Source organism: Rhinatrema bivittatum, chromosome 2 (assembly GCF_901001135.1).
Source record: "Rhinatrema bivittatum chromosome 2, aRhiBiv1.1, whole genome shotgun sequence".
Taxonomy (NCBI): Eukaryota; Metazoa; Chordata; class Amphibia; order Gymnophiona; family Rhinatrematidae; genus Rhinatrema; species Rhinatrema bivittatum.
The window spans coordinates 426,037,775-426,053,086 of NC_042616.1; the positions used below are offsets into that span (position 1 = coordinate 426,037,775).

The 15,312-nt window shown below is 44.9% G+C and overlaps 1 protein-coding gene across 1 annotated transcript; it reads right to left on the reverse strand.

Annotated features, from left to right (window-relative positions):
* Positions 1-470: 470 nt before the first annotated feature.
* Positions 471-14,872, reverse strand: SNU13 (small nuclear ribonucleoprotein 13). The gene is made up of 3 exons (XM_029590267.1): positions 14,541-14,872; positions 10,517-10,637; positions 471-2,911 (listed from the first exon to the last, which is right to left on the reverse strand). Exons 1-3 carry the CDS (start codon positions 14,541-14,543, stop codon positions 2,649-2,651), a joined length of 387 nt encoding a protein of 128 aa, XP_029446127.1. The 5' UTR covers positions 14,544-14,872; the 3' UTR covers positions 471-2,648.
* Between the last annotated feature and the right edge of the window lie 440 nt (positions 14,873-15,312).

A 15,312-nucleotide genomic window follows, 5' to 3' on the forward strand; every position in this document is an offset into this window, starting at 1 on the left:
CATGGGGGGCTTGCCCCTTGAAATTTTCAGCCTAGGCCCCTCATTCCTGCTGACCTTCTGGGGGAATACTGTTGGTCCAGTCAATCCCTCCTGGCTAGCTGTCCACATTGCAGAGGGTTTTTTCTGGGGCCTCTGAGGAAACATTTCCCCAGTGAATAAACTCACTCATCCAGTTATTTCAACAGCCTTGATGACTTGATAGAGATAATCAGCCCTGGATTTTTAAAAAGGGGCACACAGCTGCATTTTTTAAAAGTTGAGGCAATTTCCCCTCTAATAAAGACTTACAATAGTGATCAAGGCTGGAGAAATTATCTGCTTTACCCTCTTCATTACTGAAGCATAGCAGGGGCTGAGAGGACACAATAATAAATTCATAGCAGCAAGAATCTGGAATATTTCAAACTGTGAAACTATCTGAAAATGATCCCATTTTCTATTGATAACGTATAGAGAAACAGACCAGGAGTAAATGTAGATCATATAAGCAATTTATTTTGAAAAATGAGATACAAACTCATCACTAGAGTGAGAGTTAATTGCGCTTATTAAAGGCCTTTCAGGAAGAGTAGTTAAGCTCTTAATCCTGAAGAGCTCATGTGAATTATTTCCAGCTTTTTTGTAATTAAACTGCATAAAAAGATTTTTTTGCAGTGACATTTTCTCCTCTAAACGTCCAACTGGGTTTTGTAGACTTGAAGTGTCAGGAGAGTGAGATCAATACTAGAGCCTCTCACACATTTCCTACAGCACGATATATAGTCCTTAATTCTGGATTACACCATCTAGCACTTCTATTCCTGTTCGATCAAAAGGCTGAAACAGGAGCAAGGCTGTCTAATACATCAGTGATGGCCTTATCCCAGATAGCAAGAGCAGAATCTATATTGGTTGGCTCAACTCACGAAGACCAGTATCAGTCTGTCCTTTAAAAGCTCTAAAGCAATATGGCCTATCTTCTGAAGCCAAAGAGGCAGGAAAAGCTGCCATCAGGTCACCTAGGAGTAGAGTGAGAAGGTGTAAAGTAAAGAAAATGTGTTTTGCTCACTTGTAATCTTGGCGGGCACTTTAATACTCAAGAGCTGAGTTTAGCTATATGTTAATCCTGGGTGACTTCAACCTGGATATGCCTCCCCTGGCCCCACAGATTGAAATATTTTTAGATGCCATGTGTTACGTGGGTTGGATGCAAACTGTTAATGAAGCACATAATCAGGGCCATACCCTGGATTTAATTATTATGAATGCATTTATGTTAAATAAGACATCACCCACATTTATAGATTGAAAGGGTACTTGGGTTAAAATGAATTTAAAAAAATATTCTCTCATCTGTTATGCAAGGTCCCTACTGATCCTTTGGCTTAAAAAAAAGAGAGGCCATATTGATTTAGAGTTAATAAGAGAGACTGATAATGGTCTTTGTGAGTCTGAGTCAACTAATAGATTCTACTCTTGCTATCTGCATTTGTTATAACTGATAATTGTTATCCCCTGCTTCACCACATCTTTTTCATCCCTTCCTTCACAACCCCCAGACAATCTTCTGTTATTACTCCTACTCTCTGCATTCAATTCCTGTCCAACTCACACCGCATCTGCATCTGATCCTTTCCTTCAAAACAATCCCTCCTCCAAACATCCTCCTGGCCAGGGTCAGCAGCAATATCTTCCTTGGGACCCTGAGCCAAAACTGGATGACAACGGGGGAGGGGGGAGAGAGAGCAGGCTAATGACAGGGGCAATATTTTTCTCATGGGCAAGGAGTGAGGAGCAGTGGCAATCTCTTCCATTCATGCACACTCAGCCTTTCCTTCCTTTCATGGCTGGGTGAGCCCTTCAGTGATCTGCAAACAGCAGAATTAGTAGTGAAAGTCTGCAAGGACCTGTGAGCAAGTAAAAGCTTGCAGTAACCTTGATCCTCATAGAGAGCTTCCTGCTACCACAGAAACTCATGCAAGGCCAGCATGTACTGGCTCACAGGCCCCATACTGACTTCTACTAAATATTGCTGCTGGTACCCAATGAATGTTGCTATTGGGGGTCCTAACCCACAGTTTGGGAGGCTATGATCTACTGGAAGAGTCATTGTTGCCCATTCTCCTGTGATATTCAAATAAAACCTAAAACTTTAAGTTGCACTGTGAGACTTTTTTTTTTTTTTTTTACTAGATGTACAAACAACCCCCCCCCCCCCATAAGCAGGTGTGGAGACAAAACAAATTTCTTGCCACAAAGCAGAATAATAACCTAGTTATTTTGTTCTATTTTATTATAATTATCAGACAAAAAAAAAACAACCCAGGGAATTAATTTTAGTATAAATGTAGCTTCACATCTTGTAGCTACTTTCTGGTTCTCTTATACTGCTCCATTTACTAGGCTGCACTGGATTTAACCACTTAGCAACTTTTGGATTGTGAAAGTAGTAATACGTCACACCTTGTCCTTAGATGACCTAACATTCAAATTCAATCTTTGGAATTATTTTCCCACTTCATCCAGGACTGGAGTTAAAAATAAACCCAAAAACAACCAGACTTCCATCTTTCATTGCAAATCACTTTTGCACCTATCATAAGATCAAAACAGCAGAGTGAGACTTTTGTAGGACACAGCTATTATGACTGGTGCAATGGGCAGAAGGTTTACACTAGCAGCCTCTCAATAGCCTGCTGTACAGATTGGATCTGGGGCTTTAGCTGTGATCCCTCCTTGATGGTGACAGAGCACGCGATGACAGGCCTGGAGACACCACATGCCCGCCCTAGAGCCTGCTTGGAACGTACAAAGACATAGGGCACATTCTTGTCTTCACACAGCAGCGGGAGGTGAAGAATGATCTCCAGTGGCTCAGCATCTGCTGCCATCACAATGAACTCTGCAATCCCACGATTTAGGGTTTTTGTGGCTGCAGAAAGGAGACAAAACGTAACCAGCAGAAAGTTATCTTCTGGAAGAAGATTGAGGAAACAAACAAGATAGCTACTCCCAATGACAAAACTATTGATGTGATTTATAGGAAAATTGGTTCTTACCTGCTAGCTAATTTTCATTCCTGAAGTACCACGGATCAGTCCAGACAAGTGGGTTTATGCATCCTACCAACAGATGGAGGCAGAGAACAATACTTTGAGGCACTGCTACACAACAGAGTGTGCCACCTGCAGTACCTCAGTATGGACCTGCACCCAAGCCAAGATGTCTACCTTAAACCCCCAATAAACCTTGGGCAAACAAAGAGACTTAAAGTTGAAGCCCTCTGAAAACTAGACCCCCTTGATTTAACACAAAGCACATACCAAACTATATACACCTTTCATCAATCTGAGTATATCATATATGGTACTAGCTCAGCCATATCCAGAAGCGAGGAAGTTTTTTTGAAAGATAAGGATGGGTCTCTGAACTGACCTGTGGTACTTCAGGAACGAAAATTAGCAATTAAGAACCAGTTTTCCTTTCCTTTCCTGTTGGTATCCCAGATCAGTCCAGACAAGTGGGAAGTACCTAATCCTCTCTATACTGGGCAGGAACTCAAAAGACCCACATGCAGCACACTTTCCCCAACCATTGCCTCTTCTGGTGCCTGCCCACCTAAGCGGTAATGACACGTAGAAGTGTGAAGAGAAGACGTATCTCCTGCGAAGAAAGCAATTGACATTGCACCTACGAGGTTGCTTACGCCCTAGTGGAATATGCTCTCAACCCCTCAGGCACTGACTATCCCTTACATATGTAAGCCGAAGCTATCATCTCTTTCAACCACTGTGCAATAGCACCCTTTGAAGCCTCATTTCCCTTCCTTGGACCACTGAACAGGACAGATGATCAGATTTCCTAAAGGCATTTGTCACATCCAGTTAAGTGAAGTTCCCTCGCCATAGGAGCATCAGCTGACAAATTTGGAAAGGCCAGTAGCTCAACCACCTGGTTAAGGTGGAAGAAAGACACCACCTTAGGCAAAAAGGAAGGAACCAAACGAACCCCGCTCCCCTCCCCCCCAAACTCCGAAAAATGCAGGAAAGGGTCCCTACAGCACAATGCTTGCAGCTCAGAAGTTTGCCTAGCTGAACAGATAGCCACCAGGAAGACAGTTTTCAGGGTTAAATCCTTCAATCCAACCACACAGAATCTGAAGAACCAAATTCAGACTCCATGCTGGACAGATATTTTGCACCAGAGGATGCAGATTGTTTTGCCCTTTTTAGGGGACAAACCACATCTGAATGAGACGCCAACGGTCGTCCCTGAATTCTATCTCGAAGGGAACCCAAGGCTGTAATCTGGACCCGAAGGGAATTATAGGCCAACCCCTTAGCCAAACTGCTTTGAAAAAGGCCAGGATCTGTGGAACGTCCACCTTCAAAGGTTGCACCCTGTTCTGCAAACACCAAGATTTGAAAACCCTCCACACTCAGACACAAGCCATTGAAGTGGAAGGTATCTTTGCCTGAAGCAAAGTTGCAATCACAGGCTCTAAATAACCTTTTCAATAACTGAGTTGCTGCCTCTCAAAAGCCAAGCAACTAGACAGAAGCAATCCTCCTTGTCTGAAGATATGGGCCCCTGCCATAGCAATCCTGAGAGATGAGCCAAGTGAACGGGACTGTCCACTGCCAGACGCAGAAGTCTGCAAACCATGGCCGACGTGGCCACTTGGGTGCCACTAGAATCCTCCTACCTGGATGAAGCTCGAAGCGCCGCAGCACCCGACCTATGAGAAGCCACAATGGGAACACGTACAGCAACAGATATGTTGATCACAGATGAACTAGGGCATGAGAGGTCTAGAATAGGTAAATGTGAATTGGTTATTTACTCTTTCAGATAACAGAAAGACTAGGGGCACTCCATGGGGTTAGCATGTGGCACATTTAAAACTCAACGCACGATTGGACTCTGGAATTTGTTGCCAGGGAGTGTAGTTAGTGTAGCTGGGTTTAAAAAAAGGATTGGATAAGTTCTTGGAGGAGAAGTCCATTAACTGCTATTAATTAAGTTGACTTAGAAAATAGCCACTGCTATACGACCAAACCTTTGGGTACTTGCTAGGGTCGTATGGCCTGGTTTGGCCTCTGTTGGAAACAGGATGCTGGGCTTGATGGACCCTTGGTCTGACCCAGTATGGCATGTTCCTCTAGACACCCTCCGATCAGACCTCTCTTCTGCGACTGAAAAAATGATCTGTTTTTGCACTTGCCAGAGTCGCCATGAGGTCTACTGCCGGCCTGCTCCACCTTGCCTTCAGCAAGGCGAATGCCTCCACTGACAACTCCCAATCCCCCGGGTCCAGACACTGTCTGCTGAGAAACTCCGCTTGCACACTGCCCACCCAGGGCACATGAGAAGCAGCTATTCTCCCCAGATGTTTCTCCACCCACACGAACAGTTCTTGTGTCTCCAGAGCCACCAGGAGTCTCTTCATACGGCTCCAATGATTGATGTACGCTGTCACCGCATTGTCTGAGAACACTTGCACTAACTTATCCTGAACAAGTGGAAGAAACGCGAGCAAGGCCTTGCGCACCGCCCTGGTTTCCAGTCGATTGATAGACCAAGTCGCCTTCTCCGGTGACCACTGACCTTGGGCTGATTCCCTTGACAAAATTGGCCCCCAGCCAGAGGGGCTGGCATTCGTGGGCACTAGCACCCAGCTGGTCATTTCCAGATCCATCTCTTTCTCCAGATTGCACAGAGACAGCCACCATGAAAGACTGGACCCTAGCATCCTCTGACATCAGATTTCAACGGGATAACACAGCCCCCTGCAGCAGACACATATGCGCAAAGGCCCATGGAACCCAGGACCTGTAAGAAATCCCAGTCTCTGGGCAACAAGCACAGCAGCCAGAGAATCTGACTCTGCAATTTGATGACTCTCTCTCTAGTCAGAAACACCTTCCCTAGCCGGGTATTGAAGCGTTCTCCCAGATACTCCGACTGGGCCGGCTTGAAATGACTATGCTAGGTACGTCACCCAGCCAACGACTCCAGAACCTGCAGTACTCGCTGGACTGAGCAACCACACTCCATCTCTGACTTCGCCTGTATCAGCCAATTGTCCAGGTATGAGTGCACCAAGATACCTTAATTCCTTCCTGAGTGCTGCCGCTAATACCAGCATCACTTTTGTGAACGTGCACAGCGCCATCGCCAACCAAAAGGGAAGAGCTCAAAACTGGAAATGTCCTCCCAGAACCATGAACCTTAGGTGTTCAAGCCGAATGGTGATATGAAGATGGACTTGTCAGAGGCCTAACAAAGCTAAAAGCTCCCCTTTGCGCACTTCCGCTATCACCGTATGCAATGTCTCCATCCGAAAGCACAGCACCCGGAGGGCAGCATTAATCTTCTGTAGGTTGAGAATGGGCCGGAAAGTCCCCTCCTCCTTTTGCATCATGAAGTTTACAGAATACTGGTCCTGCTCCCTCTTGAGGGGGTACCAGTACAATGGTGTGCAGGACTTGGAACCACTATAGTGTATTCCGCACTGCCTCTTGCTTGCAGCAAGAGACTTTAAAAAAACAAAAAAGGAGGGACAGCCTCCCTCCGATAGCCTCCCGGGAAGAGTGGACCAACATGCATGCCTTCATTGCTCAATCTTGTTTCAGCCCCCCCCTTAAGAACTACCGTCTCTCAGGAGTCTGCACAGACTCCGAAAGGGCTGCTGTCTGCCAGAACTCTGCTTCTGCGACGTCGTAAAGGGTTCCTGCTTGCACAAAATCTTCTCGTCTCTTGAAAATGAGCTTGCGGCAGAAAGGACTTCTTAGGAGTCTTCTTATCCTTTGACTCTCGCAACTGCTTCAGATCCTCCCCAAAGAGCAGCACCCCCCCTGAAGGGGAGATTTCACAGCTGGGCTTTAGACCTCACATTGGCTAACTAATTTTACAGCCACAGGAACCTCTGCGTCACCACTGCAGAGATCATACTCCTGGCAGAAGTCTGTACCATGTCATACAGAGCATCAACCACATAGTTCACTCCCGCTTCTGCTGCTTCAGCCGCCATCCCTGACCGCTTGTCATGCGCCTTCTGCACCCAGCACAAACAGGCTCTCAGCATCAGACTTCCACACACCACTGTACAAAGAATCAAAGCTGAAACTTCAAACAGCTGCTTGAGCAGAATCTCTAGCTTCCTATCCTGGAAATCCTTTAGGGCCACCACCCCCACTACCGGAATAGTCTTTTTGGTAATCGCAGACAAAGCTGCATCCACCTCAGGAATTCTCCACGACTCTAAGGTCAGCTTCGGCAAGGGATATAGCTTTCCCATAGCCCTTGCTACCTTCAGGCCCACCTTGGGAGATTCCCATTCCTGATCTACCAGCTTCTTCACCTTCTTTGGCAATGGAAAGGCTTTAGGGGGTCTCCACATTCTCTCCAGGGCTGGGTTCACCCCTTCATTATCAGAGTCCTCCTGGGTGACTTTAATCCCTAGCTCCTCCAGCAACTGGGGAAATCAATGGACCCACTTCTTCCCTCCGGAACAGATGGACCATGTGCACATAATCACCTTCCACGACCAGAACTGCATCCGGATCTTGTGCATCCAGATCCTGCATTGGATCCCCCAAAGCATCCACTTGATCCTGGTCCATATCCTGCAAGGGTTCCCACAAGGCACCAACAGGATCCTTGTCCGGCACCACTGGACCGCCTTGCATTTGATCAGGATCATCATTCCTTCCGACGAATCTTCTTCCTCCATGGCCAGTCTGAGTCCCAATGCACGCAGGATCCCTCCTGACTCCACCAGTCCTCTAGGCCTTCTTGGCCATCCAGGATTTCTTAGGTAATGGTCTCTTTGATCCTAAATCCTTTCTGGCTAAATAAGCTTGTGGAGGAGCAGAACAAAATCCGTGGAAGACGCCTCCGGATCAGAGGGAGGAAGAATCTTGATCAGCAACCTTCTGAGCCTCTCCCCATCCCCTGCCACCAGCAGAGGCCTTTTCCATGGGAAATAGTGTGGGAGGGGAGTCCCAAGGTTCAGAAATGGCAGCCTGTACCTCTGCCTGTGCTGCCAAACTGGCCACCAGTTCTTCTGATCCCCTGGGATCCCCAGAGCCGGCCCAGCTGCCTTCACATTCTTGCCTCTTCCCCAAGGCACATTTGCTGCAAAACGAGGCCAAATCAAGGAGAGATTGCCTTAAAACTGCAGCCGCGACAAACTTTGCCACACTGCGCGAGAGTCACCACGCCAGCTCAGTTGGGCCTAAAATTAGATTATGCCGACGCAATTGCTCCCCAGTGCTGAACTACCCAGCACACGGCCCCAGTGACCAAAGGCAATTTGGCCTGCTCTCTCCTGGCAGAAAAAAACCAAAACAAAACACTTAACCGCTGCCTCAGCCCTACCACAGCCTCTCTCCTTGCCTTCCCTTTTTACTTTTTTTTTTTTTTTTTAAAGAAACATGCCTACCAAGGGAACAGAAGTACTTCACTGCTTCTGGAGGCGACACTGAGGAAGCCAGGTACACCGAGGGAGTGAAGGGTGCAGAGGGGTTGAGGGAACCAGGACACCTGGCTATCAAAACCCCCCCCCCCCTGCCAAGAAGGGCCAAATCAAGACAGGGGTTACTACCCCCTCCCGCTTGCCCAGCTCCACCCAAGGGATGGCCCTTGAAGGAACCTAACCTCTTTGGGAGCTGAATCCTTTTCCTAATCTATTTTCTTTTCTTTCTTTCTTTTTTTTTTTTTTTTTTTAAACTCCAGACTGCAGGTTTGCACCTCTACCCTCTGCTAGAGATGGAGAAATACCGAGAGACTGCAAGTGGCACTCTCTGTTATGTAGCAATGCCTCAAAGTTTTGTTCTCTGCCTCCATCTGCTGGTAGGGATGCATAAACCCACTTGTCTGGACTGATACGGGATATGAACAGGAAACGAATATTCATGTGTTTTTATAGTAAAGCTGTGTAGTAGCATGTTAAACTATAGCCCACAGTGCTGAGCATGTCACTTCTATTTGGAAGAGACAACAGCAAGCCAAAAATAAGATCACTGTTGGACCTCCAGATTCTCCCTTGCTGCTCCTCGTACCTCAAGGGTATTCTTTTTCCTCGGAGCTTTGAGAGGGAGGGAAGATGGGGAGAGAGCTCCTCTACCTCCGAATGAACTAAGTCCCTCAGTGTGGCCTTTTGACGCCAAACTATTAGATAATAAAATGTACTACTCCCATTAAAACATATCACCTTCAACTTGTTTTATAGATTTGTTTCTATGCCCCATAAGCTTAAAATGTTTTCATATAGGAGGTAGGATTGGGAAGTCAATGCACTCTTGACAATCAGGATTTTATTTCAAATACAGGCGAAGAAAATAAAAATTCACATGGAGTTGTTTTTTTTTTTACATTTTAAAATCTAATTCACTATTGCACTCTGACGATTATTCCAACTAGGGAGAGCACAGGTTGAGGCTACAACCTTTCATATTTAATTAAATTCTGCTTTAACTTGCACCCTGTCAGAGCCAGGTGCAGTGAATTGATAGGAGAGACAATACCCGCTTCCCTGCCCTACTCCAAGAACATCTTAAGCTTGTGGCTAAGATTTTCTTAGGCTTGCAAACCATGAATAAAAATGTAGTAGCCTGCTATGATGCTCACCACCTACCAGTTGACCACTTCAGCAGCTAGTCATGCTTCTTTTTGTAAAAGCTTAAGATTTAAAAATGTGTACTGCTGGTGTTCCTATGCAGGTTTCAAAGAATCATAGAATAAAAGCCATTCTGTCTCTTGAGGCTTAGGCAACCTACAAGGATTTACAGTTAAGTAAAAGTCAAAATCAAAAGTAAAGGGGAAAGGCTGCTTTCACTGGCTTAATATCTTCCATCACACAAGTACAGCAATAATCCTCACGCAGACACTACTTGAACATCTTACAGATATTTGTTTAGGAATACATAAATGGAAGTTTTCTAAAATCAACACAGCTTTGAGATGGCTGTTCTATACTACAAATATATGTCCCCTAAGGAAGGAATTTTGGGGATGCTGAAACACTGGCAGTGTCAGGTGTTTTCTCAGATTCCCTCTGGCCATTGTGGGAGTCCCATTGCTGCTTGAACTCCATGGTATTTACAAAGTTTACAAGAGATTCTTTCTGGATACCAAGATAAGTGACTTTGTGATGATTTTAGCACATAATTACTTAAGGTTCTGGATGCAGCTTTCACATGTATCCATTAAAAAAAAACAAAACGAACATTAGTCAAACTTGGTAAACGATTTAACTGTGGAACTCGCCTTTACTCATACTGACTAAATGTTAATATTTATGATATACTTGGGAGTATTTATGCCCTTCTGTGCTGCAAGTGATACTCCTCGATTTGTTTCCTTGCTTTTGTTTTGGATAGCTTTCTAAAATCTACATGCTCACTATTACTCAAGGAATTAATAACATAAGAACATAAGTTCTTGTTATTACTAGTAACAAGATTGCTTTCATGGTCATGCTGCCTACATAGAACTACTATGCACCTTTATAGAGGACCACGGAAGGCCTTACCTTCATTGGCTCCTTTTCGAAGCTGTTTATAGTTGGATGCTTGCTGTACTAGGTCCAGCAGTGTCTTTGTGAGCTGGGCATCACCCAATGGGTATGCCTTGGGGTTCACTTCTGGCTCAGTCTAAACACAATGAAATAGGGAGAATTAGGCTACTTTTAATTGCAAAGAAATAGGTTTAGAAAGGAAATGAGGGGAGGAGAAAGAGGGAGGGGGAATCTTTAATCAGGAGAGAGCGAGACAATGCACTCAAGTCACACAGCCCTCTAGTCCCCTCACTTACCTTCCTCTTCCCCCAAATCCCCTCAAGCTCCAATACCAGCTTGGCTGTGGGACTTCAGCAGCAGCACTACACTGAGCCACGTAATCTTTCCTTGCTGTCCAGGGCCAGCATCATGATGAACTGTACTGAATACTATTGCTGCATAGTTCAACCCATAACACTTCAGGACCAACAACAGAGGGAGGAGAATGATGCAGACCAAGGTCCTGCGCTAATGCTATACGCCTAATTCCTGGACTCTTGTAGTAATTCTGCAGGAAGGACTACATTTATTTAGATGTAAAATCTATAGCCCGCTGATCCACAGACCTCAGTGGGTTACAACATATACAAGACAAATATAATTACAGGTAAAACAAAAATAAAACCAACATTAACAGAGCAAAAAAATAAAACATAAAAGCCTTTTCTGTTAACCTGAAATATCATATCCCTGCTTACTGCAGGAGCTAGGGAGGAAACGTTAGTAGACAGATGGGTTTTCAAAAGTTTCCTGAAATGTAATAGATCCTTCTTGGCCTTAAAGTCAGGGAACTCATTCCACAACTGAAAGCCAGCAGAGAACATTTGCTCACAGCACTGAGCCAGGTAAATAAATTTGGGAGTAGGAATGACAAGCAAGCCTTTTGATGCATTGGGGGGGGGGCGGGGGGAGTGAAGATGAAGAGCCGAAATTGGAGATACATGGGAACAAAGAAGCATTCCCAGAACCAGACATGCAGCTGAATTCTGAATGACTTGTAAAAGTGTTAGAGTGGACTGAGGAAGACTCAGAGAGAATTACAGTAATCTAATGAAGTAAGGAATAATGACTGTAACAAGAAGGAAGTCAGGTGGATATAACATAGGCTTGATTATATGTTGTTATGCACTAAGGCCTGGATTTATCAAAATGCACTAAATATCGCATGCGATAGAAAAAGGGGCATGTTTTATGGTATTTCCTACATACAACCACTGGGGGGGACCAGAAAGAGAGAGAGAGACTAGCCATAATGCCCTCACAATAGATAGGTGGGCCTCCCATTGAGATATTAATACCTAGTAAGTCAAGGTGAGGTTTAGATATTAGTGTAGGGGTTAGGGGCCACTTTGACATTCAAAGTGAGACGTACGAACAGAACAGTGCTGTCTTGTGAAGATTGGATGACCTTCGGAGTGAGGAAACTCACTCAAAGATGAGATTTGTGCAATGTTCTCTCAACCTAGCTTGATGTTACCCAGGTAGAGAGTCCATCAAGCTAGGTTGAGAGAACACTGCACAAATCTCATCTTGAGGTGAGTTTCCTCACCCCGAAGGTCATCAAATCTTCACAAGAGAGCACTGTTCTGTTCGTACGTCTCACTTTGAATGTCAAAGTGGCCCCTAACCCCTACACTAATATCTAAACCTCACCTTGAGTTACTAGGTGGGCCTCCCATAGAGATATAAATACCTATCTAGTATGAGGGCATGATGGCTAGTCTCTCTCTCTCTCTCTAGGTCAGCCTTGATAGCTAGGCTGGTGCTCCAAAACTATTAAAACCGGCATTTGAGAACACATCGCAACATGCGATAAAAGCCTTAACGCAACCTATCGCACGGCTTAACGCTACTGAAAAAGGTATAGTTAAAATCTGCTTTAAAGCCGTGCGATAGGGCTTCGCAAATCAGTGAACCCAGCCCACTCCCATCCCTAACTCCTCCTCTTTTTCTGATTTGCATCACACCATACGTTATGGTGCTTAACGCATGCGAAAACACCATAACTCTATTTGATAAATGACCCTGAAAGTTTGAAAACAAACAAAAACCAGTTACAAAGAAGAAGCTGAGTTTCAGGCTGATATAGTAAAAGTCACAGGAGAGCACGCACTCTCCTGTGCGTGCGATTCAGTATAAATAAATAAATAAATATTCAAATTAGGGCCCGCGGTAAAAAGAGGCACTAGGGACACTAGCGCGTCCCTAGCGTCTTTTTTTTTGACAGGAGAGGCGGCTGTCAGCAAGTTTGACAGCTGACGCTCAATTTTGCCAGCGTCGGTTCTCAAACCTGCTGACAGCCACAGGTTTGGAAACTGGACGCCGGCAAAATTGAGTGTTCGGTTTTCAACCCGCGAGCTGCGGCTGATTTCACTTTTTTATTTTTAGTTATTTTTTTACTTTTGGGACCTCCGATTTAATATTACCATGATATTAAGTCAGACGGTGTACAGAAAAGCAGTTTTTACTGCTTTTCTGTACACTTTCCCGGTGCCGGCAGAAATTAACACCTACCTTTGGGTAGGCGCTAATTTCTGAAAGTAAAATGTGCGGCTTGGCTACACATTTTACTTACTGAATCTCGCGAGAATAACTAATAGGGCCATCAACATGCATTTTCATGTTGCGGGCGCTATTAGTTTCGGGGAGGGTTGGCTGCGCGTTTGACACGCTATTACCCCTTACTGAATAAGGGGTAAAGCTAGCATGTCGAAAATGCGCGACCAAATGCAGGTTAACAGCGCATTGTACTGAATCAGCCTGTTTGTGAATTAGAAAGCACTGAATCTATCTGAACTCCTAAGTCCTGGGCTTCAAGTTTAATTGGGATATTAACATCTATAAAGGCCCAACTGGAAGGGACAACTTGAAAGAAAAATTGCAGATCAGCATAAGAGCCTGAAAGAAATATTTAACTGTGAGAAAATGACATAACAGAAGAAGGTAAATGTTAAATAAATCACATGAAACCAGGGACCCTAAATAAGATTTCGATGAAACTGCAGAAGGCCACTATACATCACTGATATCCAAAGTTTGGAAAAATGCTCGACTGAACAAATGTACACAAATACATTATATTCTTGAAAATTTACTGTGACTATCCTGATAACCAGTTCTGTCTTTAGAATAGTTAATATATAAACGATGATGCACCTGGTCCACTTAGCCTGCCCATCTGTGGCTAATTACTGAGCCATCACATCTCTTCAGCCGTCTCTTCTCCCTCCATGTCTGTCCCAGTATATTTGAATTGTGTTTTTGCTTTGATGCCAGATTGGGAACCAATGAGTAAGCAAAGATCTATACATTTTTACATAGCAAAAACTGAAGAGGTAAATGTCACTTCTAGTTTTTTCACAATCCTCTCTCCTCAGTTTTCCTAAGAAACATCTAAAATGCATGAGATCATAAAATGAGGATGCTAGATCATTATCAGTGAAACAGAATTTAGTTACTTACTTTATCATTCTGCAATAATTTACAGATTTATATTGATTTTCTTCGTTATAGTGCAATGAATTACAACATTCTGCATAACTTGTAATTCCTAGAAATTGAAATCCTTATGGTATAAACTAAAATATGAACCCCCTCTTCATGTTCCCGTACCCCACAAAGCATATACCACGCAAAAATAAGTACCGAGTAACTTAATCAATGAAATCAGAGCTTTCAATCGATTGGTATATCGATTCTCACCCTTTTTTTTTGTTTGTTTATGACGAAATAAAAATCGAGAGCCTGTACAATATGGGGTGGGTGTGAATGGAGGGGGAGGTATTAACGCCCTGCCACCCAACCCCACTGGGGGAAGTAAACTGTATGAAACCCGACCACACCGTGAGAACTAAAAAATTCCACTGAAAGAGTACGGGATTAATAACTGTCCAGGCCATGAGCTCGTAAAGGCAGGCAAGTCAACCTGGGGCAAGCAATGCGCGTTACCTACACTTGGGAGCTGACATTTTCCCCCACGTGCCAGGCGTTTGGCACTCACCATAACTACTGGGCAGAGCTTGACTCGTGGATGCGTCGCAGGAATCCTCTCGACTCGGAAACTTCACGGAGGAGAGCAGCGCTGCTTGGTAGAAAAAGGGGCGTCGCGTCCTCCGGAAACCCCGCGTGCTGGAAATTTAAAGGGGACAGCGTTCCGGAGGAGAGGGCAGCGCGCGTCCTTGGCTAGCTGCAAAACAATTTCGAGCAATCCGGATGCTTTATAAAGTCTGTTGACTGCAGCAAGCCTGGACGCTAGCTTGGTCTCCAATCTACATAATCCAGTAGCTGACTTTCGGACTCTACCGGGCTTCCGTAGATGCAAATTCGATACGTTTCAGTAACAGAGTTCTAGCTGGTCCCGCCCTCTCATTTTTTTGTCAGAATGGCGCGTGAAAGTGACGTCACCAATCGTCTGCGCTTAGCGACGGCTTCTCTCTTTCCCTGCAGCCTCCGCGCCTGCGCAGCTTTTTAGCGCCTTTTCTGGTATGCGCAAGGTTTCAGTACTGACGAGACTTCATCGCATTACTAGTTACAGCACGCGAGCCCCAGTAATAAACCTTTATAGGGAGAGTGCCTGTGAGCAGTGGAAGGGCATCGCTTGGCTTCAGGTGTTGTAGTCTCTGGCTATTTTATACTTTCTAACGGAGCCGACTGTAGACTAACCGGCACCTTGCGGGAAAAAATGGTTTTGGTCCTCTCTTCCCACCTCGAAAAATAAACATATATCCTGCCCCATCCTTTGTGCTACCCTCTGTCTAATACCGGTATGCCCC